The 27,237-nt window shown below is 40.7% G+C and overlaps 2 protein-coding genes across 7 annotated transcripts in view; both read right to left on the reverse strand.

Moving 5' to 3' along the window:
* vdrb (vitamin D receptor b) overlaps positions 1-684 on the reverse strand; it is a 27,151-nt gene extending 26,467 nt beyond the window's left edge. For both annotated transcript variants that reach the window (XM_083563567.1, XM_083563565.1), the window contains exon 1: positions 1-684. This exon is cut by the window's left edge and continues 60 nt beyond it. The gene's annotated coding sequence lies outside the window, so the exon portion shown is untranslated.
* Positions 685-9,139: 8,455 nt separating this feature from the next.
* Positions 9,140-27,237, reverse strand: part of tns2b (tensin 2b) — a 29,158-nt gene continuing 11,060 nt past the window's right edge. For 2 of the 5 annotated variants that reach the window (XM_083562503.1, XM_083562505.1), the window contains 21 exons: positions 23,540-23,571; positions 23,268-23,451; positions 23,118-23,168; positions 21,833-21,955; positions 21,538-21,602; positions 21,365-21,448; positions 21,135-21,247; positions 20,600-20,660; positions 19,743-19,818; positions 19,523-19,652; positions 19,327-19,392; positions 19,043-19,159; positions 16,052-17,332; positions 15,081-15,168; positions 14,193-14,956; positions 13,891-14,115; positions 12,266-12,343; positions 12,082-12,159; positions 11,829-11,997; positions 11,591-11,659; positions 9,140-9,886 (listed from right to left, as the gene is read on the reverse strand). In XM_083562503.1, coding sequence (XP_083418629.1) covers positions 9,739-9,886; positions 11,591-11,659; positions 11,829-11,997; positions 12,082-12,159; positions 12,266-12,343; positions 13,891-14,115; positions 14,193-14,956; positions 15,081-15,168; positions 16,052-17,332; positions 19,043-19,159; positions 19,327-19,392; positions 19,523-19,652; positions 19,743-19,818; positions 20,600-20,660; positions 21,135-21,247; positions 21,365-21,448; positions 21,538-21,602; positions 21,833-21,955; positions 23,118-23,168; positions 23,268-23,451; positions 23,540-23,571 — 4,002 coding nt within the window. In that variant the 3' untranslated portion in view covers positions 9,140-9,738. Of the gene's footprint in view, positions 9,887-10,505; positions 10,536-11,590; positions 11,660-11,828; positions 11,998-12,081; positions 12,160-12,265; positions 12,344-13,890; positions 14,116-14,192; positions 14,957-15,080; positions 15,169-16,051; positions 17,333-19,042; positions 19,160-19,326; positions 19,393-19,522; positions 19,653-19,742; positions 19,819-20,599; positions 20,661-21,134; positions 21,248-21,364; positions 21,449-21,537; positions 21,603-21,832; positions 21,956-23,117; positions 23,169-23,267; positions 23,452-23,539; positions 24,398-24,432; positions 24,592-27,237 lie in introns of those variants that run through there. The other 3 variants (XM_083562504.1, XM_083562502.1, XM_083562506.1) reach the window with 3 other exon arrangements.

The following is a 27,237-nucleotide window of genomic DNA, read 5'->3' on the forward strand; positions in this document are numbered from 1 at the left end:
TCGTTTTGCTTTTTCTTTTTAAATCTCCACTTCCGCTCCTACAATCTTCTCTATTTAACCTTCTCTCACTATTTACTTCTCTCTTTCTCTTCTCTGTCTCGTGCTATCACGTCCCCCTGGAACTTTTCTGAGATTTTTTCCCCTCCTCTTCTTCTTCTTCTTCTTCTTCTTCTTCTTCTTCTTCTCCTCCTTCTTGAACGTACTGTACGTGCGCGTGTTTATCTCATTCCTATGGCGAGAAGTTGGCGCCAGCTATAGGCGCGCGCACACACACACCGAGGCGTGGAGGAGGAGGAGGAGGAGAAACGCTGATGAGACGCAGCAGAAATGTGATTCTGTTCTTCTCGGTCCTCGCGCGCGAGTGATGAAGAATATACACGTGTGTGTATATTTGTGAAATACACCGCAGAGCGCGCGCCTGCTGACCGGAGCGTGTACACAGAAACACGCAAAACTTTGAACCCACGTAAAAAAAATAAATAAATACACACACACACACGCTCACGCACAGGTCGAACTCCAGCGAGGAAAAAATAAAAAAAGCTCGTGCTTGGATCCTGCACACACACACACACACACACACACACACACAAGCGCGCCCCCGCGCGCAAACGTTCCGACGTTCCGGAACGACTCCCTCCCAAAACACACACACACACACACACACACACACACACACACACACACACTCTCTCACGTACGCGCACGAGGGGTGTGTCGTGACGTCACGCAGCCAAGGAGGTAAACAACTCGCTCGGTGCGCGCAAGGAAGCGCCGCAATACAGAAACAGCACAAAATGAAACCGAATTAATCGCCGTGATTCGCATCACATCATGTCATACAAAAACCGTGCTTCCGCTCCAACATTCAGCCTAAATATCATCATCATAATAATAAGCAGGTTTTATGACCGAGAGAGTCACGGGATGTATAGAGTTGCCAGATCCACGGATTTCCATCTTAAGAGAGTCTGTCCTGTTTATTCACACACACACACTGGTCACTGTGGTGTGGTGTATAATTTATTTCCTCCTAGATACTGAACAATACAGCATCATCATTATCATCATCATCATCATCATCATCATCAACCCTGCATTCTGCAAGTGACATCAAAAACAGCATGGCCTCTCACAGAATCAACACTTCAATAGTGATAGTATGTGCAAGGGACATGAACCAACCACCCCATATACCCACATACCTCCCCTTCCCCAAGACCCCCCCTTCCCCTAGACCTCCCCTTCACCTAGAACTACCCTTCCCCTAGACCTACCCTTTCCCTAGACCTCCCCTTCCCCTAGACCTACCCTTTCCCTAGACCTCCCCTTCCCCTAGACCTACCCTTCCCCTAGAGCTACCCTTCCCCTAGACCTCCTCTTCCTCTAGACCTACCCTTTCCCTAGACCTCTCCTTCCCCTAGACCTCCCCTTCCCCTAGATCTACCCTTCCCCTAGATCTACCCTTCCCTTAGACCTACCCTTCCCCTAGATCTACCCTTCCCATAGACCTCCCCTTTCCATAGATCTACCCTTCCCCTAGATCTACCCTTTCCCTAGACCTCCCCTTCCCCTAGACCTACCCTTCCCCTAGACCTACCCTTTCCCTAGACCTCCCCTTCCCCTAGACCTACCCTTCCCCTAGAGCTACCCTTCTCCTAGATCTACCCTTCCCCTAGATCTACCCTTCCCCTAGACCTCCCCTTCCCCTAGACCTCCCTTTCCCCTAGATCTACCCTTCCCCTAGATCTACCCTTCCCATAGACCTATCCTTCCCCTAGACCTCCCCTTTTCCTAGACCTCCCCTTTCCCTAGATCTACCCTTCCCCTAGATCTCCCCTTCCCTTAGACCTACCCTTTCCCTAGACCTCCGCTTCCCCTAGATCTCCCCTGCCCTTAGACCTCCACTTCCCCTAGACCTACCCATTCCCTAGATCTCCCCTTCCCCTAGATCTCCCCTTCCCTTAGACCTACCCTTTCCCTAGACCTCTGCTTCCCCTAGATCTCCCCTTCCCTTAGACCTCCACTTCCCCTAGACCTACCCTTCCCCTAGACCTACCCTTTCCCTAGACCTCCCCTTCCCATAAACCTCCCCTTCCCCTAGATCTACCCTTCCCCTAGACCTTCCCTCTCACTAGAACTCCCCTTCCCATAGACCTACCCTTCCCCTAGACCCCCCCTTTTTCTAGATCTACACCCCAGTACTACTGGCCCCGGCCCCAAGCCTATACACTCCACATCAACCCCCCCCCCCACCACCACCACCACCACCACCTGCCACAAGTCCCTGAAGGCCCACCCCCCCACCCCCCACTGATCACTTCCCCTGCCCCCCTACCAGCACGACTACTCCACCCCAAACTACCCACACTATACACCTACCCCTGAAATACTCCAAGGTGGCAATAATACCTCAGTGTACTTCCCTGACTCTTCTATTCCTCTTGCCTCAGGAATTTACCAAGAATGACTTTTATTTATTTGTTTATTTATTTATTAAACAAATAGTTACTGTGCAATTACTGTGCAGAGACACACCCCAGAAGATCCCACCCCAGACTCATCAGATTCTGATATATATATATATATATATATATATATATATATATATATATATATATATATATATATATATATATATATATATATACATTCACTTCACCAGTGTTGCAGATTAAATGCAGGGTTGCCAGATCTGGACCACAACAAAAACCCTACACACTGAGAAACATCGTTTCTATCACTAACTGTGTGTTACAGTTTTCATAGCAACAGTTCACTCACAGGGGAACATGCACATCTAATTATAAACTCATTCAAATACACCGTCGCTATGACGACGTATTCTTCAAATAAGAACTTTCTTTACTGTCTGTGGAATGAGTCTCCAGCGTCAGAACTTTTGATTTTTTTTTCGAAGAACAACAGAAATTAATTTTGTTAATTAAACTAAATAAAGGGGAGAGATAAAAGAAAGGCTAATGAGGGAGGGAAGCACTATACAGCTGTTATAACTGTATATAAGCACTGGACAGCTGTTATAACTTTATATAAGCACTGGACAGCTGTTATAACTGTATATAAGCACTGGACAGCTGTTATAACTCTATATAACCACTGGACAGCTGTTATAACTGTATATAAGCACTGGACAGCTGTTATAACTGTATATAAGCACTGGACAGCTGTTATAACTGTATATAAGCACTGGACAGCTGTACAACTGTATATAAACACTGGACAGCTGTTATAACTGTATATAAGCACTGGACAGCTGTTATAACTGTATATAAGCACTGGACAGCTGTACAACTGTATATAAACACTGGACAGCTGTTATAACTGTATATAAGCACTGGACAGCTGTACAACTGTATATAAACACTGGACAGCTGTTATAACTGTATATAAGCACTGGACAGCTGTTATAACTGTATATAAGCACTGGACAGCTGTTATAACTGTATATAAGCACTGGACAGCTGTTACAACTGTATATAAACACTGGACAGCTGTTATAACTGTATATAAACACTGGACAGCTGTTATAACTGTATATAAACACTGGACAGCTGTTATAACTGTATATAAACACTGGACAGCTGTTATAACTGTATATAAACACTGGACAGCTGTTATAATGTAAACAAGACCAGATAGAAAACGACATGCCTTCATGCTGTATATAAAACATATAATTGTGTGTGAATTTTCAGTAGCGTGAGAGGGATACAACGCTCCAGAAAAAAAAAAATCACCTTCAGTGTAGTAACGGTGTCTCCTTCCTTTGTACATGATTATTTTATAAGGAAGGATTTACAACATTGAACTGGTGGATCTGGCAACCTCGGGAGATGTTTTGAACGCGTGCCGATGTGGGTCAGTGCACTTGTGGGCTTCTCTTTCACAAGGGTGTGTCCATGAATTGTGCAATAATGCAGTCCTGGAGGGATGCGTCCATTCTGTTGGTGTGTGTGTGTGTGTGTGTGTGTGTGTGTGTGTGTGTATATACCCTTGCATGAGCCCCAGTAGAAAATGGTTGCATGCATCTAAGCCTGAATTTATGTATGTATGCATGTATGCATGTGTGTGTGTGTGTGTGTGTGTGTGTGTGTGTGTGTGTGTGTGTGTGTGTGTGTGTGTGTATGGGGTTACGCCAAGGGCAGAGCTGTTCAGTTTGGCGTGAATGTCAGAGCACGAGGTGAAGGGAAGAGAGGAAAAAAACAGAAAGCTGATGTGTTGGAATGAGAGGAAGAGGCCACGCTGAGGCGAGCAGTGAGCTACGAAGTGGTATTGTGCATTTGGGGTGGGGGGGGGGGGGGGTGTAGGAGGCGTTGGCCTTCCGTTATCCTGTTTCCATCTGTCCACCACTCAACAGCCTGTGTGTGTGTGTGTGCACCCTATTGTCTCGAAGCCCTCTTACACGAGTGTGTTTATGATCACTACACTCTAATCAGTCTTTCTGTTCAAACCGAATAATTTCAACATGACAACCGAGTTACAGTGTGTAATACAACTCATTACAAATAATTCAACACGCTCAAACGTCAGGTCACGTGTAATTCTGCAGGGCTGCGATGTTCTGTCTCTGTGGACGTGTATACGGCAGGATGAAGACGAGATGGCAGTCTTAGATTTTCCTTTCGTTATTGAGCATCAAATTGCTCAACGTTGCCATGACAACAATTAGAGGCATTGTAATGCTGGAAAAGGTTCGGGTCTTTTAGTTCAAGTGCAGGGAAAATGTCATGGTCCTGAATCCAAAGACGTCCTACACAATTGTGTGCCTCCAACAGTTTGGGGGAAAAAAGGTCATACGTTTGGAAAAGTCGGGTCCCAATACTTATCATTCTAACGTGAACGATTGTTAGCGTTTCCATGTAGACGAATGAGACCTGCTCAGATACTCAGGATGAAATATAATCCCACGTACGTAACTGTTTACTCATTTCCATGTTCAATATCATCAGTTTAAGAATAAACACAAGTTGAGGATATAATTAGCTCCGCCCCCGGATCTGTGTTTGGATACCTGGAGTTCAGGGAGCATTTAATAAAAGCCATGACCATGAAGATAACATAATGTGTGTGTGATTACATTTATTTCAAATAGAATGAACGAAATTAATTTTTATTCATTAATTGTTAAACGTGTTAGTGTTAAAGAAATGTATAAATTAAATTGGCAAAGCACAACTATTATAATTATTATTATTACGCAACAATATTAAAGAAAGTATTTATTACATTATTAAAAGATTTATTTTTGTTCAATATTTTATCCGATTAATGACATTTATATATTATATTAAATACATTTTATTTACAATTCTTTTTAATATTTTTGTCATTCCAGAGAAGTGTGATGATTTTATATTTTGCTGTTGTTTGTTTTTTTAATTTGCTTGTTGCTTCATCTCAGGCTTCTGCTTGTGTTTGTTTCTGGACCATAAATAAGCTTTTTTTTTTGCGAATGCAGTTCAGCTGTGAGGCAGCAGAGGGCGCTAAATATAAAAGAGCGTGATGTAAAACATGATGTAAAATAAGTTCACAATAAAAGTGGTTTGGATGAAAAATCATGTGTACCAACACGTTCTTTCTTCTATATAATGAATAATGTGAAGTATTAAAGTTACAAAAGCAGGAAATCCCTAAAAAGTGTTCTGATGTTTCATTGGTAAAAACCTCTCATTCCTCCTGCTCAGAAGGTCGTTGATCTGTTTTTTTCTTGTCCTCCGTCTGTCCATCTCGTGTGCACGTGCTCGGCGTGCGTACGTGATGCAATGGGCCATGAACTCCGGCGACAACACAAACACTGCGCTGGAATGTGCAGGAGAAAAACAGCTTTACAATGGCATTGCATCACTGTGGGTTAAAGGTCAAGGAGGCCTAGCCAATCAGCATGCAGCATGGAAGAGAGCAGAGTGGAATGTGAAAGAACTGGTGCAGGGCTTTTATTAAGTTCTCCAACACACCATACTGTAGAGCAGGTCAAGAAGATAAATGAGAGGACTTTCTTTCTTTCTTAAATTCTGTATGTATTTATTTACTGGTTTATTTTGAGAGCTGATTGTTGGTGCATATTTACAGCCACGACAAAAAACAAAACAAAAAAGTCCAGGAAAAGAGAAAAGAATGTCGCCGGGAGTCTGAATTGTTCGTTGGAAGAACAGAAATAGAACAAAAAACATCCTTCATGAGTCACGAATACCAACACAGAGAAATATAAATAAATAAATGAATAAATAAATAAAACCTTAATCTCTTCCAAACTTCAAAAAGCTCCAAAACCTTTAAAACAGCTGCAGTGTAGTGACGAAGGTGTGGGACGATACGAACCTGAAACTGGATCACGATATTTCATGGTATTGCGATAAAAAATATAAAAGAGAAAAAAATAAAGGATTTGCAGTGATCATCATCAAATACTACATTAGCAAATCAAAATGGGCTACAAAATAGTAAATGAATTAAATTAATTTATTTACAAATCAAAATTAAATCAAAATAATAAAAACACCAATGATCTCCCAGGATTCATCATCTAACTCAAACAGACGGCCAGACTTTATTCTGTCTTTATTCTGTCTCTTAAAACTAATCAGACAATAGAAATATCCCAAATAAAACCCCATAAAACCCTCTGTAAACCAGAACCCCTCATAAACACAGCTTTCCCCTGACACTGGAGACTCCTTCCATCCATGCTTCAGCAACACATCATTTAAGTCCCATATAATAGATGCTTTCATGTTTTTTAATCTGATTTTTTAATGTTGTTAATCAGTTTAATCACGTCCAAAATTTATGTAACCAAAACATTTTGATGTAAAGATTAATTTATTTTATAATTATGGATAGAAATTTCAGTGAGTCATATTAAAGAGTCGGTTCTTTCAACTCCCAAATGACTCTTTTTATTAGCATGGTAGTTATGATGGGTCTTTTTTTGCCTAAATCTGATTAAGAATGTTAAATGAAGTCACCTTGCGCTGTAGGATATCTGTGATTATTGGTTAAAACAAATATAAAGTAAATGATTATAGTTTATTATCGCGGTTCCGAGCAGCGCAGTTTTCTACTGTCGCCTCTTTTTAAATAGCAGCAGCACCCTCTGTCGGTTATTCCGAGCAACTACATGTTGTCTGTCCTTCGAGATTGTTACCCGAACAGCTAGAAAAAGCTGATTATAACCCGAATTCACTGCAGATGCGCTCATTATAAATAAATAAATGACAGATATAATATATTACTTTTATTAACGCATCCTCGAAGTTTTACTAAATCGTGGACAGGATTAGCCACCATTAGCTAGTCATCATTATAATCTATATATTATAATTTAAGGATTTAAAAAAGTCTCTGTTTATTAAAAATCATTTTGAAAAAAGATTTTACAATTATAGTTGAACAAGATTGGATTTATAGGAAACGGTTTCTCCTTCTACGCACGTGCTTGGTCCCATGGTGTAATGGTTAGCACTCTGGACTTTGAATCCAGCGATCCGAGTTCAAATCTCGGTGGGACCTCGTCCTGTTTTTTTTATTTTTTTTATTTCATAAAACAATTTATCCAAATTTAAACAAAAAATTATTATTATTGCATATTTTGTGTTTTTTTTACTTTGTGACAGCGCAAAAAATGGTAATAAACTACACGAAGTGTCTAATTTCACTTACTCTGGAATACAGAAGAGGGAAGTAATAAAAAACAAATACTTTGTTACTGTATTTAAGTAGATTTTTCTGGAATCAATATTTTTCTTCACTATTTTTTTTTTCGGACAACTTTTTTTACTTTCACTCATTAAATTTTTACACAAATGTCTGTACTTTTTACTTCTTCCATTTTCACACCAGACTCCTAACTTTAATTTTAATCTAATTGTTGACGTCAATATTTTTCAGACCATCAACCTGTTTCCTGTCATTGTGCTGCTTTTTCAGTCCACTGGTGGATCATCTCCTGTCTCTCTCACACCACAGACGAAGACTAGTTTCTGAAGCTCACAATGAGCAGAGCAGAAGGCAGTAAGAAGTTTGGGGTTAACGTGGATGAGACAGAGGGAGTCAGTGATGAGAACATGACTGGGAACAGACACATTCCTGATCATCATCATCTTTTCTCTGCTTGTGTTCTATATGGTGGATCTTCAGTCTGGATACATTCATTAGAGAACAACATTACAATTCGTTTTGTATGAATGTATTAATTATGGCTGTCAAAATGCAAATTCAGCACTTTTATTTTAATAACAAGCGATTAATGCAGCGCGCATTTCTGTTTAATTATGATTAGAAAGCTCAAAAATATCTACTTAAAAAACAAAACAATTTACATCAAAAACAAATATTATTTTATTCTGTAATCCGTATAAAAGTTAGAAGAGGAACAGTTTCTCCGGTATCACCTCATTAACCGTCCGTGTGGCAACATAGCAACGGTTCCGTTTGGTGTCCTGATGATTTGCGTCATTTAAAACACCAGAATTATTTTAAAACATTTACAAGAATATTTTATCCTTATGTTCTATGTTGAGTTTGGTTTTACTAATAATAAACATTAATAATAAGTGTTTGCATAAAACATCAATATTTGTCCATATTAAGGTTGATTAGAGAATTAATTAATTACTTAAAGATACATTTAGAACAGATACAAATGTGAGATTAATCACAAATAAACTCATGACTTTTGACATCCGTAATATTAATATAATGTGGTTTAGTTACCAGCGTGACACTAAAACAGGAAGTAATAATGACTACTTTTTTTTACTGAAGTTCATGTCAGAGAACAAACTTTAACTTAAGTATCTGTACTTCTACTGAGTGAAATGTGTGTGAGCCATTTCTGCTGAAATATAATAAGTCCATCTATCTGGTTTCATAATAAACAGTAATAATACAATTATTCAAATACAAATTGCTAAAATAAGTAATTATAAGTCATTTTCTCTTTAACTATATTTTGTAAGTTTTGAATCACTTTAAATCAATTTGAATAATGAAGTCATTTTAGTTTAAGATAAAGATTTTACTAAATGTATTAATGAGTAAAAACACACGTCACGGCGATTAACAGGATAATATTTAGACTGGGATAAAAACAAGACCACAGCGATGCATGCTGGGAAACGTGAGGAAAACATGTCGTATTCTCTTTATTTTACACAGATATCATAATCTATAAAGTAGGAATAAAAAAAAAAAACATATACCCAAACACAAGCCAGAGCAAAAAGAATAATAACAATAAAACAAAAAAATGAACTCAATTAAAATGGAACATGAAACTTGATGAAAACGAAAAGTCTCACAATTAAATAATAAAAAAACTATTCTTATGAATTATTATTATATTAAAATTGTATATGAATTTTAGACAGACGTTTATTTCGGTGATCATTGCACAGTGCAGTTTATAAAGATCTGGATAATGTAGGCTTTTTAGTGTAGTATAATAAAATATTATACAATATTCAAGAATAAATATATAAAATAATAACTGCAACAAAAATCTGACTATTCTCTTCTGTTCTCTTCTCTTCTCTTCTGTTCTCTTCTCTTCTCTTCTCTTCTCTTCTCTTCTCTTCTCTTCTCTTCTCTTCTCTTCTCTCTTTTCCTCACCTCTTCTCTTCTTTCTACTTTTCTCCTCTCCTCTTTTCTCAACCTTTCCACTCTCTTCTCATCTCTTCTCCTCTCGTCTTGTCTCGTCTTGTCTCGTCTCGTCTTCCCTCACTTGCGTAGATGATGTGGTCCCAGCATGACTTTGTTGATGAAGTTGACGATGGCTGTGGCCGGCTGCTCCGGATCCAGTTCTGCAAACAGGTGACACATGTTTCCCACACTGCTCCCACTGCGCCTCGCTACGAACCCAAACATCCTGCAAAGAGTGAGAGAGAGGGAGAGAAAGAGTGAGAGACGAAGAAAGGGAGAAAGGGGAAAAAAAAGAGTAAAAAGGGGGGGGGGGGGTTGTTGTGATCTCTATAGTTCTTATTATATTGTTCTATTTATATTGTAGTTTATTATTATTATTATAGTTTATTGCTATTTCTGACTGACGCTTATTTCTGGTGTTAAATGTCTGTATGTTCAATGCCTTGGCAATATGACTGTTCATATTTCTAATGCTGATTAAGCAACATTTCAATCTTAAAAAGGGAGATGAGAGAGAGAGAGAGAGAAAATAAAAAGGGAGAAGAGAGACAAAGAATGACAGACAGACAAGGGGATACAGGGATGTGTGTCTATAGCTGCTAAGTGACAACAGGAACTAATCTGTTTAACAGAAGATCAACAACATTAAATGTAACTATAAATGTACAAATGGTATGACATATTTGATTATTAAAACCTGTGTTTTATACACACCCACACACACACACAAAGATATACACACACACACACACACACACACACACACACACACACACACACACACACACACACACACACACACACACACACAATCACACAAAGCTAGGCAGACATGTAGCACTCACCTGTTAGAGGATTTTTCAGCAGCAGTCAACCTGGCAAGCAAACACACACACACACACACACACACACACACACACACACACACACACACACACACACACACACACACACACACACACACACACACACACACAGAGAGATATCCACAAAGCCGCATGTAGCTGGTGAGCAAGCAGGAAAATATGACTGAGAAAGAATAAAAAAATTAAAGCAAATAGAACACAGGAAGAGGCAGCAGACACACACACACACACACACACACACACACACACACACACACACACACACACACACACACACACACACACACGTACACACGTACACACGTACACATACACACACACTCACACACACACACACGTACACATGCACACACGTACACATGCACACACACACACACACACACACACACAACACACACACACACACACACACACACACACACACACACATACACACACACACACATGTACACATGCACACACGTACACATGCACACACACACACACACACACACACAAACACACACACACACACACGCACACACACGCACACACACACACACACGCACACACACCCGTACACACATACACACACACACATGCACGTACACACATACAGACACACACACACACACACACACACACACACACACACACACACACACTCGTCTATCTATCTATCTATCTATCTATCTATCTATCTATCTATCTATCTATCTATCTATCTATCTATCTATCTATCTATCTATCTATCTATCTATTTATCTATCTATTCTCTGGACAAAAGTATTGGGACACCTGGCTCATCCATATGTGCTTCTTCCCCAAACTGTAAGCACAAAGTTGGAGGCACACAATTGTGTAGGACGTCTTTGGATACAAGAGCATGACATTTTTCCCTTCATTTGAAATGTAAGACCCAAATCTGTTCCAGCATGATAATGTCCCTGTGCACAAAGCTTGCTCCATGGCTTTACTAACACCCTTGCAGCTGAATGAATCTCTAGAAATCTCCACAAAATCCACCAAATCCAAAATTGCCTGTATCCTTTTAAAATGTTATAATAATGTTAATTCTCATTTACCTCTGATCCTCTGGATCCATGCAGCTGAATATCACACTGTGGATGGGATAATGTCTCCTGAAGAACAGTCTGAATGGGGAAAGTGAGAGAAAAACAAGAACATCATTTTGTTAGACTTGAAGGAAAGAAGAAACAGTAAAGAAAAGGAACCTGTGATTGGACGTAGCATCTGATTAAACCAGGAAATAAGATTGGATGCTTTAAAGCAATTGTGTGCTTTAAGACAGGGCTTGTGTACCTGCGCTGGCTGTCCGTTAGAGTGATACCGTGAGCAGACACCTTGAAGTGCACTACGGTGGCTGAAGGACATGGTTCTTGAGTCAGCGTGCACTTCACCGCTCTGGAGATGGCTTGTGGGCCAGTCAGAGACTCTGTGTCCACTGAGTTTATATAGAGAACATTGCATGCTGGGAGAGACACAAAGGCTGAGATGGTAAGGAAAGTTCAAAAGGCAATGTATTAGTGGCGTGGTTGGATGGGCAGATGCTCACCAGCTCCCTGTTTGAGCAGTTCTGCAGCCGTGCTGGTGTTGGAGCCACTCTGCAAATCCTGCAGCTCTCCTACAAGATCTGAAACACACCAACACACCCTGAGCACATATTTATCCATACTAGTCATTTGATTTATAACTATAGGGAGTTCTGGGTCTGTGAGATGAGTGTGAAGGTGAAGCACCTTTGTCAGGGATTTGTAGTTTGCAGGGCAGGGAGACAGGTGTGATGGAGTGCTGGTAAACCAGAGCAGACAAAGAACCTGCCAATATAAAACGATTAGAATCTGATTCATCATCACTCATACACGCACTCAAATACTCAAATACTCTTTTGTTTTACATTGTTTGCACTAGGTTGCACATGATGCACTTTTTCTGTCTGGAACAACTTTAGCTTAATATTAGTCTTTAGCTCTGTGCTGTATGTAGCTCTATGTTGTGTGATGTAACACCAGGGTTCTGAAGCAACGTTGTCGCATTCCACTGTGTTCTGCATCAGAACTGCATATATATGGTTGAAATGGCAATAAAAGCTTCTTGACTTGACTTGATTTGAGTGACTACTCCGGTTCATTTGGTTTTACATCCCACAGATTTAAATAACACCTAAAATAACGTGTAGAGCTCAAAACATACTCATAAAACTTCACAATAATCACACAAATGTGGAGAACCTGAAATAAGGGCTAAATAAATGAGTAAGGAGGAGATACACTAGATGGACTAGATGACTTTTCCACCCATATGTGGTTCTTTGCCAAACCGTTAACACAAAAGTAAGTTTAGATGCATTTGGTAGAAATCTTCCGTTCACTTGAACAAGGAGACCCAAACCTGTTCCAGCATCACAATGCCCCTGTGCACAAAGCCACCTCCATGAAGATCTGCTCTCCATGGGTTGGAAGATAGGAAAGATCTCCTGCTATAGAGCTCCATCCCTGTTGAACATGAATAACTGCTGTGAACACTGACTGCACCCCAGAAGCCTCCTTGCCTCATCTACATCAGCACCTGACTTTACTAACACTCTTGTAGCGGAATGAATCTCCACCAAATCTCCAAAAAATCTATTGGAACATCTTCCCAGAAGAACGAAGCTTATTATAAGAGCAAATATAGACAATGTGGAATTGGATGTTCAAAAAGTGGCACATAGTAATCTTATTGTCCAATTGAAACAACAATAAAGGGATAAAAACAAATGAGGAAACTTTCTTTACTCACACCAGCCTATCACTCGGTATTTTGACATGAAAACTGGACCATGCAACAGTATCGGTATGTGCTGTTTTAACATCGCATTCCACATTTAGTCCCGATTTGCTCTTATCATTCCCTCGACCCTTCTGGGAAGATGCTCCGTTAGAATTTGGAGTGTGCTTGTGGATATTTATGCTTATTTAGACACAAGGGTGTCAGTAAATCAGGTACTGATGTAAGTGAGGAGGCCTGGGGTGCAGTCAGTGTTCACATTCATCCCAAAGGGGTTCAGTAGGGTTGAAGCTCTACAGTAGGAAATATTCATGGAGTTGGCTTTGTGCAGGGGCATTGTCCAACTGGAACAGGTTTGGCTCTCCTAATTCAATTGAAGAGAAAATTCCATGCTACGGCATCCAAAGACACCATATACATTAGCCTTCAGCTTTGCGATATGTGGTTCTTTTGTAAAAGTACGACATATGGCTGGGAAATGGGAATCCTTTTGTCCATATAGTGTATTATGCACACTGTTGTAGATTTATTCCCCAGAACCCCAAGGTGTAAATTATATAGCTGCAACTTCCTCCAGAACAACACGCTTTCTCACCAAAGTACATTTCATTCTGACAGCCTTTGATTTTCACTCCTTTTGGTCCACTCTCGATCAAAAAGTGTCTGACCAGCTGCTCCTGTGTGTCAGAGGTGTGGCCATGGTTGCTGACATGAGCAGGGGGCGTGGCAACTTTAAGCGCTAATCCATATGCACCCTGGAATGAGCTGCTGTCCCTTATTAGGAAATAGCCAGGCTCTTTATCCTTTAAAACGGCAACCGCTAGAGGTAAAAACAAATCTATTTTAATTGCAAACCTCTTCAAAAGGCATAGTATGGGAAAATCTGTTGTGCTTTACCTTGATCCCTGGAGATTCCAGGCTTATACCAAAACTTGGAAGTATCCTGCACAAACTTGGCACTGACACGATTTTCTTGCTCCGGAGTTACTTTTTGTTGGGTCTCTGCTGTCGGAAAGGAGGCGTTTTGAGCCTTCAAGGAAGAGATGGACGATGCTGTGGATGATCTGATCGAGGATGAGCTTGTGGGAGAGTCCTGGAGAGGACGACCACGCTGTTTTTCTGGGAGAAGAGGTTGAGGAAGGTAAGAAGGAATGGTAATTGCAGTGTAGCCGGTGTATGGGAGATGAGGCACAGTCAACAGAGGGTAGTTAAGTGATGGCAAAGGAAACAAGGGTGTGATGTAGCCATCAGGCAATGGCGAAGAAGCTCTCAAATCACTATTACTTCCATCCTCATTGGATGAAGCTCTGTCTGTCAGAGTGGTCAGGCTGTGTCCCTCTGAACCTGGGTCCAATAAAAGAAGTTCACAGGAGGAGCTTCTTTCTGATGGGCAGGTAGAGTTCTTTTCCATCCCAGTAGGCAGTAAGGTATTTTCCTCCTCAATGACAGGAATGACAGACTCTTCTGCCAGAGTTGTGGCAGGTGGTTCAGAGGTTTGGCTAGACTCACTCACAAGGGTTGTGGTGGATGTGGACTGTGTGACTTCTGCCTTTGTTGCCTCTTCAGACTTTTGCAGCTCTTCAGTGGGTTTGTTTGAGGAACTGCTGTTGAAAGAAACATCACTTTTCCTTGACTCTTCTGGCTCTACTAGAGGGCCTACACTGGTAATTCCAGAGGAGATTTGATCAATTTTAACCACTCACACAATTATTAGAACACAATTTTACACAGTTCATTGCACAAATGATGTTACAAATGAGAGAATATAAAATAAAATGTATGTACCTGATTTGGACAGAAAGATCATTCTCACAGTCTTCTTTTGTAGAATCATCATTGTGGTTTTTCAGCTTTGAATGTTCATCTGATACTTCTACAAAATATGATGGATTTAATATTTACAACACATGATCTGGTTTAACAATACATGTTTTATAAATCAGGTTTGGGGTTTGTGTATGACTTTGGCTCTAAAATAATTTTAAACTTAATTCCAAGACTAAAACCAGCAATATAAACTTAATCAAATTTTAGGGTTTTAAAGCTTTAACATTTAAAGTTCAGGAGAAATTAAGACAGTTGTGTGACTTGTATGGGTGTAACGGTATAAAAAATGATTTTACAATTCTATTTGCACCTTTGTTTTCACAATTAGGGAGAAAAAATGCAAAACAAAATCGTTTGACATCTTTTATTAATGGAGTATTATTATTATTATTATTATTATTATTATTATTATTATTATTATTATTATTATTATTATTATTGTTATTATTAGATATTATTAGATCCATTAGTTTGATTAAATAAAATGTAATAAATAGAAAAAATGTATTAAATTGTTTACATTTGTTAGACCCAATTCGGGTAATATAAATGTTTATATAAGTGTGTGTGAGTGTTTGTTTTGCATTTATTATTTAATATTTCCTAAAGGTATGTTCTTAAATGCTCTTCTTATTTCAGCATACTTTAATTATTTACTCTAATTTACTTTAACATTTCTCCTCTTAAGAGAAACTCTTTGAGCTGTACATTAAAATCACAAAGAAAACCCATAAGATACACTATATTCTTAAAAATGTAACAGAGACTAAACAAACTTGCGGTCTGCCACTTAACACGTTTGTGAGGAAAATCAAATTGACCTGACTAGTATGTACGATCTGGCATATAAATTGACTTGGACAAAAATGAGGCAAAATGTAGAAGGTGCTAAAATGTGTAATAATGTGTAATAATGCAATACATCATACCTGTGTGGTTAAACTGGATACTATGCTCTTTGCCAGATGTGGGGCACTGAACAGGATGTTGGGTAAGACTGGTCCTTTTTGGGGAAGGGGTGTGAGCTACTGGAGATGAGTTTGGAGACTGAGCCATGGAAGCATAACCAGGACTGTCTCTTACATGTGCTGTGGAACAGTGCCAGGGAAGATGTGGGCTGTGGTATCCACTGCTGTGGGGGCTTGGATATGGACTTGATGAAGAGTCTGGTTGGGGGTCTGCTCTATAGACACCAGGACGGTCCTGTTTAGAGACTAAATGGCATTGTCTATGTCCATATCCAAAAGATGACATCATGGGTGGCATAACAGCTCTGTGCTGCCAGCAGTCTGGATCTTGAGATTCCATATCTCCATCTCTTGACCAGTGCACAGCCCCATCTCGCCTATATCCAAAGCCTGGCTCTCGGTTCCATGGGAGATTTTCTTGTTGGCTCACTTTAAGAGAGTGCGACAGATCCTCCCGCAGGTGTAAGCAGTCCCTGCAGGAACAGGAAGTTGGTGAAGTCGAGCTGAAGCGTAATTCATGGTAAGGACTGGGAGGCAGGGATTGGTGGGAGGACTGAGTTGGTCGAATGTGGGTGTGGTTGTTGGATAGAGCAGAGTAATGGAACAGAGGGTATGCATCCCCTGGACAGTATAGGCGAGCTTGTACAGGAAGAGTGTGCGCATGGGAAGAACGAGTATGCGAATGGGTGTGTGGTTCTGGAGAGGCGTAAGGGTAACAGGACCGGGGGCAGATGTGATGCTGCCAGTGGCCTCTATCCCATAGAAAGTCGGACTGAGACCCACATGGCTCACACACTGGCAGAGTAGAAGCACGAATACAAGGCAGTGTGAAGTGTTTCGGATAGAGTTTTTGAGGGGGTGTTTTGGACAAATCAGGGCCCAAGTAGGAATTAGGGTGGGAATAAGGATGAGCACAGCAAGAATGCTCTACCCAGAGACGAGAGCAATCACCGTCATCTAATATAGCTGTCTCTCTATCCTTTTCTCTCACATTTGATTTATCCCTTTCCCCATCCCTCTCTCTGTCCTCCCTTTGGTGAAGATAATGAGATGAAAAAAGTGGTGGTCCTTTAAGCTTGGAGTGAGTGGAATGGTGACCTGAGTCAGAGCTAAGGCAGGGGAACTGATTGGGAGTGGAGGGGTTATTGACAGGTGGGTTGTTGGATGTAGAGTCAGGAACACGGCGCTTCTTCACCTGGGCATACAAACTGCCATCAAGTGGGCCACGAGTGTGACAGATATCTACACAATGAACAGAGACACCGTAAGGTCACTTTATGAATATTTATGTAAAATTTAATTATATTTACCTAAGCAGTATGATTAGTGTAACGTGGATAGGTTAGCTCAGATAACCTGGCCACTCCCTTCCATAACTTCAGATTTTCTGAAGACTCCCTTCCATTACCACAGATACTCTGAAGACTTCTTTCTATTACCTCAGATACTCTTGACCAATCCCTTCCATTACCTCAGATACCCTGGGCACTCCCTTCTATAACCTTAGATTCTCTGAAAATGATCTTCTATTATTTTAGATACTCTGAACACTATTCTTCATTACCTCTGATACACTGGACACTCTATTCTATTACCTCAGATACTTTGACCACTCCAATCTATTACCTCAGATGCTCTGACCACTCCCTTCCATTACCTCAGATACACTGGCCACTCCCTTATTTTACCTCAGATACTCTGACCACTCCCTACCATTACCTCAAATACTCTAACCACTACCTTCTATTACCTCACATACTCTGACCACTCCCTTCCATTACCTGAGATACCATGACCACCCCCTTCCATTCCCTCAGATACCCTGACCACTCCCTTCTATTACCTCAGATACTCTGACCACCCCCTTCCATTACCTCAGATACCCCAAACACTCCCTTCCATTACCTCAGATCCCCCGACCACTCCCTTCCATTACCTCAGATACTCTGAAGACTCCTTTCCATTGCCTCAGATACTCTGACCACTTCCTTCTATTACCTCAGATACTATTGACCACTCCCTTCCATTACCTCAGATACCCTGGGCACTCCCTTCTATTACCTTAGATTCTCTGAAAATGATCTTCCATTATTTTAGATACTCTGAACACTATTCTTCATTACCTCTGATACCCTGGACACTCTATTCTATTACCTCAGATACTTTGACCACTCCAATCTATTACCTCAGATACTCTGACCACTCCCTTCCATTACCTCAGATACACTGGCCACTCCCTTATTTTACCTCAGATACTCTGACCACTCCCTACCATTACCTCAAATACTCTAACCACTACCTTCTATTACCTCACATACTCTGACCACTCCCTTCCATTACCTGAGATACCATGACCACCCCCTTCCATTACCTCAGATACCCTGACCACTCCCTTCTATTACCTCAGATACTCTGACCACCCCCTTCCATTACCTCAGATACCCCAAACACTCCCTTCCATTACCTCAGATCCCCCGACCACTCCCTTCCATTACCTTAGATCCCCCGACCACTCCCTTCCATTACCTCAGATACTCTGAAGACTCCTTTCCATTGCCTCAGATACTCTGACCACTTCCTTCTATTACCTCAGATACTATTGACCACTCCCTTCCATTACCTCAGATACCCTGGCCACTCCCTTCTATTACCTTAGATACTATGAAAATTCTCTTCCATTACCTCAGATACTCTGAACACTACTCTTTATTACCTTTGATACCCTGGCCACTCCATTCTATTACCTCAGATACTCTTGACCAACCTCTGATTCTCTGAAGACTCCCTTCCATTACCGCAGATACTCTGATCACTCTCATCTATTACTTCAGATACTTTGAGCTTACACATCATTGCTTCAGATACTCTGAAAACTCCTATGTATTATCTTAGATACCCTGACAACTCCCTTCCATTAACTCAAAGAATCTGTGTTTGTTTGTGAGAACGTACCCTCCATACTGTCTTCATGGTGAAAATTAAAGTTTTCATATGAGTCCCAACGCACAACTGGATCTTTGCAGCTGATATCTGGACAATCCGCAGGGTTCTTCTTCTGAATTTCTTCTCCTGAACGAACAGACACACACACACACACACACACACACACACACACACACACACACACACACACACACACACACACACACACACACACACACACACACACTTCAGTTAAAGCAGATATAACCATTGAGAAGATTGTCAAGTGCATGATGAAACAAAAGAACCAGAACCTCTCTTCTGCTCTGAACTAGTGGAGAACACAAGCTGTACTGTAGCATCAGCTGGATAGCGTTTATCTAAAAGAATATATAACACAAATAACATTAAAAAAAATTCAATGTGTGTGTGTGTGTGTGTGTGTGTGTGTGTGTGTGTGTGTGTGTGTGTGTGTTTGGTGTGCGTGTGTGTTTGTGTATAAATACACACCCGTGAATGCATGGTCCAGCTCTTTCTTTCCGAACCAAAGCTGTGATCCATGAATTGTACATGTATGGAACTGCACTCTAAACACGCACTCTCTCTCACACACACCTGAGCGCCGATGATAGCACTTCACCTAGTGAGATGAGAAGATAAAACTTACAGCTTTTTCACTTTTTGAACTATAATGAGGTTATGCAGAGCAGAGCAGTTCTTTATACCGTACCATAATGTCCCCCTTCAGCAGCAGAGCCGGTTCTATTTTGACACACAACATTCGGTTCCTGAAGTCTTCTGTGTCACTGCAACAAACACAAAAAAGTGTAGTTCTTTGAAGAAATACAGTTTTTCAAGGTTTTTGAGACAAGTGCATTTTCCTTTTGTTTCTATACAACAAAATAATAAATAAATAAAAAATAAAATTGGACAGTGAATGAGTGGAAGAAAATACTGTGGAGTCCAAATGGTACGTTTGTGTCTCTACCAGAAGATCTTGTGTAAATACCAGAAGATCTTGTGTAGGACGGAGAACAGGAGAGAAAATGCCACAGTCACACATAGAGGTGGAAGTTTCATGGTTTGGGGTTGTTTTGGAGCAGGGAAGATTCCAGAAAGTGAAAGGAATCCTGATCCAACATGTCTCCCATTCCACACTTCAACACCTTGCAGTTCCATCTGGACTGCGGCTAATTGGAAGCGACAAAAACACGATGAGCCGAAGCGACGAATACGTCTGAACCGTCGTCTGGAGTTATATCTATAATGGAATGACCTGACCAGTCACTGCACCTAAATCCTATTGAACTAGTAAAGTTTTACAAGAGGCACATCTGAATGCCTGGAGAAATTAACTGTCCAGATAAAGGAGTATTTTTCAGTAAAAATAAAGTGGAACATGTGGACATTTACAGATTTGTTTTGGCAAATTAAATCTTTACACCGTTACATTACTGAGTATGTTGCATAGAAACAAAATGAACAGGCAAGTGTCTCTCAAACACCATACATCACTCGTTTCCACACTTTTCACAGTCACTGTAATGATCACTGATCTGCAAAAATAAGCCATGAGACTTGACTCACTATATCCTTGAGGTGTAGACCAGCTTCATAGACTGATAAATCTTCAGGAATGGTGCATAAGCTGAGAGACAAAAAATTCGATTCGTGCTCAGAACATCAGCCTTATTTTACACAAAGCTTAATCAATGCAGATATATTATTGTAATAAATGTTATGAAATGACTCAAACAGTAGATTATTTATATATTATCCTGTAGGAGGCAGACATGGTATTAGAACAATTCTATTTTTATCTAGGCAATGCAAATTAAATAATGTAAAGATTTTAAACAAATACAAAAATCAAACACAAATAGGAAATATAGGAAATGTTCTTTTTTACAAAAAATAATGATTTAATCTGCAAAGAAAAGGTTAAATAATAAATAGTTATGATTTAAATTGAAATGCTAAAAATTATAATAATCACTTTAACGATATATAGAATATTTATTGCAATATATTCTGTAATTGCAATTTCAAGCAGAAGAGGGCGCTAAACATTACACACTGCTCCTGTAATTTTTATTACTGAGACCGTATAATGTGTGAGCACCTTCTCCAGACTCGTAGTTGGTTACAGCTGGAACATGAACCTGGTGCAGGAGCAAGGATCTGCTGTTTATCTTGATTGCACCAGACAGGAGCCCAGAAAAATAATAAATATATCTGTGTGGAAAATAAACAAATTTAGCAAAATGTAGGAAAAATATTAGCAATAAAATGCATCATTAGTATTATGATGATAATGATGATGATGATGATGATGATGGCCTGGAGAGGAACCTGTTCTGAGACGGTTGTAGAGATGAAGAGGTTTTATCCTCACAGAACTTCCTCATGGCGACGGTGGTGAGAGCGTGATCCGCCCTGCGACAGAATCACCACCGGTCACAAAAGCGGGTTAAGTATGTGACACTACACCACTGTATGAATGCTAAGTGTGTATAAATGCATACCCGGCTGATATCTTGCTGAAGTGCATGTATGCTGCTATTATTACTCCAGTCTTGCCTCGGTTCCCCTGAGAAATATTTATTAGCTGTTATTAAAGCTGTAGTAATAACCAAAGCAGTTGTAGTTGTATAACTTCTTATTAAGATCTTCTATATAAAGTTTTATGGCCCTGAAATTAGCTCCAACCCCCCCAAAAAAATATATGTATATAAATAAATAATATATGTTTAGCTCTAAAGTTACCCAGTTCTGCAGGTGGAATGCTTTAAACCAGTTACAACCCCTTTAACCCCTGACCTTGCAGTGAAGCACGACGACGTTGCAGGGGTCAGAGTTCAACCAGCCTTCCATGGTCTTACACATGGTGCATATCTTATCCAGGGGTGGGGCATGGAGATCCGGCCAACCGAACTCCTCAACCTGGTAAGCACAGGATGTGTTCAGGTCAAGTAAGAGAGATATGAAGGTAGTGAGAAGGTAAGTGTTTTGTTAATTATTCTTAAAGTGCTTTCATATTTGCAGTGTTTAATGGGTTTGGATGAAACTTTGGCAGCTTCTCCCCCTCAAGTCAGTAAAGATACAGCAATCACATAGTGCCTGATGTCCTCAATTAGCTACAAACTGATTATAGTTGCATAGTATCTGCTTTCAGACCCTGAGAGATGCTTTCACATCATCCTCAGGTATTTCCTTTGGTAAGATTGGCTCAGAGAGAGAATTTGGTCCAGAGTGCTTTGGTTTTGCTTTGCAGGTTACTTTTAGATATAAAAATGGATTTACTTCCTTAAGTTGAGTCAATTTAGACCAAGGGTCCACAAACTACGGCCCACGGGCCGAATATAGCCCACGCCTACATTTGGAACAGCCCTCTTAACCATGCCAGAGACATATTCGGAAAATGTAATTTAAAATGTTTTACTCATATCATATCTGTGTTTCATAATGAAGGTTGGCTTTCAAACTGAAATGTCCCATAGTTATTAACAGAGGTCGAGGCACCCATAGTTGACCGCTGAACCTATCAGCTATCGGCAAAAATCCATCCCGATAGTTTTTCCGCCTTCTGGTCATTATGCTGTCATTATGAGAGCGGCCTCTAGAGGCCAATCACTGATCACCATGTGCTGTTAGTTTTTACATGTGAGACTGCGCGCTGCATGGAGAGCGCGATATTATATTTATTATTTATAATTTAAATAATAAAATGTATTCTCCAGATTAACATTAGTAGTCTGTCATATTTTGTTTCACACCGACCACTCTCCAATTAAAGAAAGGAAAAATGATGTGGCCCGTACAGAAAAAAGTTTAAGGACCCCTGCTTTAAAATCTAATCAAGTTCTCATCTTGCTCAGGTGCTTTCAGAGCCGAGGGTAATTGCTATGTTTTCACCTGCCTAAAGAATGTTTCAGGGTCTCATATGAAAACCACACTGAATTCATTCAAATGCAGGAAGTCAATCAAATACTTCATTGCTTCTAATCTGAGCCAAGGACAGAGCTGCAGCGCTGCAGGAATGCCATGTGTTCTGGAGATTTGGACTGATATTCTAGAGCGTTCAGATGTCCTCCATAAATCATACCTTGGGGTTTAATCTGCAGATGTCGTGCCGTTTCTCAGACAGATTTATGACCTGGAAGAAAAAAGGATGATTTTAAACTCGGCAATCAAACATTCACGTGATGCAGATTTCCAGTTAATGATGATGATGATGATGATATGAATGACCAACCAGAAACTTCTCCTGATGTTTAGATTTCAACATGGCCGCCACTTCTTTCAGGTGCCTGCGATAGCGCTGTTCATCCAGGTCAGGTAGGAAAAAGACGGAGATGATCCTCTCGGTGATGTAGATCAGGTCGAAATCGTAACGGCTCTCCATGACGTTCTCCATGACGTGCTCCACACTGTCACTCCTTTACGTCAAAAAGAACGACTGCGTTCATTTATTGTCAACAAAACACAAATATTCAAGCATAATTACACCGTCATGCGTTTTCATACCTGGGAGGAGCGTTGCTTCGACTTTTAGATGGCTACAAGACAGAAGAGGAGGAGAAAAATAGATTTCATACATTAAACATGACTTCATGCAGGGTTTCTGAGGCTGTTAAAAATTGAATAAAGTTCCAAGCATTCATAAAGAACGAGACGCGGTAAAGATCTGAGACTTCAATCAAGATCTTTTAGAGACATTTAGATGTTACTGAACATTGAGAACCACCTGAGAAGCTACCACATGAGGAACTCAAACACCATGATACCGGAGTAAACAGTTCTGAATGAATCCCCTGAAACTATAGCAGCATTTAGATCCATTTCTGGTTCCATCCACAGTGATTGTACACGTTTCCTGATGACCTCACTGAGCTCCATGGAGGAGTTTTGAGTGTGGTGGAACTTCTATGGTAATTATGGTGATTTTAATAAATGGCTTGACGCAGTTTAATTTGGAGATGCACTGGAGAAGAAAATGTAAAGAACCAGGAGTTCATGGCAACAGCTTGTTGCTGCACAGATGTTCTGGTACTACTTTATCTGTGGGTGTGATTCAGAGCATCAGAATTGTAGATGTTGGGTTGTTTTTAAAGTGCGTAATGAAAATGAAGCGTCGTTTCAATCCATTCAGTCAGTTTTGGTCTGCAAATATCAAGAACAGCTTGAACTCCTCAATGATGGAAGTGATCATGGTATAAGGTGATGATCCACGGCGAGGTGTGAGACCTTACACCGTTATAATGCTCTCAGCTTCACCTCGGGACCTTCTTCACCTCCACATCTACACTAACATCCTGGAACACCTTACCATCCTGGAATATCTCACTTTTCTATCCCTGATCTTTTCAGGATTAAAGGTGAACACTGTCTCAGACGCTTCCATTTAAACAAAAATCCACTTGTTCATAACCCGACTCTGAATACACATAACTTTCGCATAGCTGGTAAACACACAAACACACACACACACACACACACATACACACACACACACACACACACACACACACACACACACACACACACACACACACACACACACACACACACACACACACACACAAAGGGGTACACTAAAAGACTTTTAAAGCCCTGGGGATAATGTTCTTCTCTTAGAGAGGAAGCAGGAAGTGAGTGGCAGATGAAAGAGAGCAGGATATCAGCAGCGCACGGGTTTCGCAGGTTTATAGAAACACTCTCATCCTGACACGTTTCTATAGTAACGATAGCATTGATATCGTTTTCTGAACATTTATGGAAGGAGTTTCCAGTGTCAGAGGGAAAGCTGTAACAGTGAATTGAAGAGAAGGTCTGGTGAAGGAACAGTGTTTGGATGTTTATAGCTGCTATAACATAATAGAGAACAGAAACGACAAACGCGTGTGTGATGTTCTGATTGATTCGGAATTGCAGGTTGCTGCTGTGAAAAAGGTAAAAAAAAAAAAGAATCAAAAGAATCCTAAATCCAAACTTTATTTCAATCCATACACTGTGTTTGCAGAGGAAATGTGCATGTGTGTGTGTTTGGAACAAAGTGATTCATGTCAATGACAAGCGTTTAGATTTATTTATTACTGTTGCCATAGTAACACAAACAGATGTGCACAAACACTGCCGTGTGTCCTTGTGCTTTTAAAGACATCTTCTTAGTTCATTAATTTAAAGTCCCACTAATGTTTAACACTGGTGTGTGTGTGTGTGTGTGTGTGTGTGTGTGTGTGTGTGTGTGTGTGTGTGTCTTTTTTCATTCACACACTATTTTTTTTATGTCATCTGTATTACAGATCCAAATGAATCCAAAGTAACTGGATCTTGGTTCTCATGAGGAACTTTTCCAGAGGAGTGTTTTCCAGATTAACGCCTGCCTGCCGGTCACATGACCTGCGCAACACATTTAGGAATTTCACTTCTGTCCCAAACGTCAACACAAACATAAACCACACTGATGAAACTTGTGCAAGTGAGCAAATAAATGAGTGGGTGGGCGTTTGAGTGATAGAGTGAATGAGTGAGTGGGTGAGTGAGTGATTGTGAATGAATGAATGAATGAATGAATGAATGAATGAATGAATGAATGAATGAATGAGCGATATGAGTGTAAGTAAGTGATTGTGTGTGTAAGTAAATGAATGAATGATAAGAGTGAGTAAATGAGTAGGAGGGATGCTAATTGATTGAATGGATGAGTGATAGAGAGAATGAGTGAGTGTGTGTGGCTGAGTGTGTGGGTGTGTGAGAATGTGAGTGAGTGAGTTGGTGAGTGGGTGTGAGGGTGTGTGTGAGGGTGTGTCTATGTGAGTTTTTGTGTGCGTGTGTGAGTGAGTGAGTGAGTGTTTGTGTGTGTGTGTGTGTGAGTGGGTGTGTGTGAGTGAGTGGGTGTGAGTATGTGTGTGTGTGTGTGTGTGTGTGTGTGTGTGTGTGTGTGTGTGTGTGTGTGTGTGTGTGTGTGCGTGCGTGTGTGCGTGCGTGTGTGTGTGTGTGTGTGTGAGTGAGTGTGTGAGTGAGTGAGTGAGTGGGTGATTGTAAGTGGGTGGTGTGTGAGTATGTGTGTGTGAATGAGTGGGTGGGTAGGTGTGTGTGTGTGTGTGTGTGTGTGTGTGTGTGTGTGTGTGTGTGTGTGTGTGTGTGTGTGTGTGTGTGTGTGTGAGTAAGTGTGTGAGTGGGTAGGTGTGTGTGTGTGTGTGTGTGTGTGTGTGTGTGTGTGTGTGTGTGTGTGTGTGTGTGTGTGTGTGTGTGTGTGTGTGAGTAAGTGTGTGAGTGGGTAGGTGTGTGTGTGTGTGTGTGTGTGTGTGTGTGTGTGTGTGTGTGTGTGTGTGTGTGTGTGTGAGTAAGTGTGTGAGTAAGTGAGTGAGTGAGTGAGTGAGTGAGTGAGTGGGTGTGTGTGTGTGTGTGTGTGTGTTTGTGTGTGTGTGTGGAGTTAAAATAGTGATCTAAGAGAGATAGAGCGATGAAAGAGAATGGAGAGCAGCTGATGGAGTGAGAGCGGAGGATGAGTGAAATGCTTTCTGGATTTAGGGAACTATTTCTATAACTCTATTTCAGATGATCAGCTGGTCACTCGTGAACACTCGTCTAACACACACACACACACACACACACTACACGCACAGCACATCATAAACACTAATGAGTGTAATGTGTGCATTAGTGACAGGAAACAGGTAGTAACGAGAGACAGGAAAGAGACTTTACTGCATCCTGTCTCAGCAGGGTGAGAAACAAACTCCTCAGACTCACTGACTGTCTTTCAAACTGACTGACCCACTGAGAAACTGACCAACTGATAAATGAGTCTTAAACTGACTCACTGATCATCTGAGCAACTCTCTAACTGACTCTCTGACTTACTGATTAACTCTCAAACTAAAACCCATTAACTGACTAAATAATTTACTGCCTGATTGACTCATTTACTGACCCGTTGTCTGGGTTAGGGTTAGGGTTAGGGTTAGATAGGAAACGTACAGACTCACTGAATAACTGACTCCCAAACCGAATCACTGAAGTACTGACTCCCAAACCTAATCACTGACGTACTGACTCCCAAACCGAATCACTGACGTACTGACTCCCAAACCGAATCACTGACGTACTGACTCCCAAACCGAATCACTGACGTACTGACTCCCAAACCGAATCACTGACGTACTGACTCCCAAACCGAATCACTGACGTACTGACTCACTGACGTACTGACTCACAGA

The sequence above is a fragment of the Silurus aristotelis genome (genome assembly GCF_946808225.1).
Source record: "Silurus aristotelis genome assembly, chromosome: 2".
NCBI lineage: Eukaryota > Metazoa > Chordata > Actinopteri > Siluriformes > Siluridae > Silurus > Silurus aristotelis.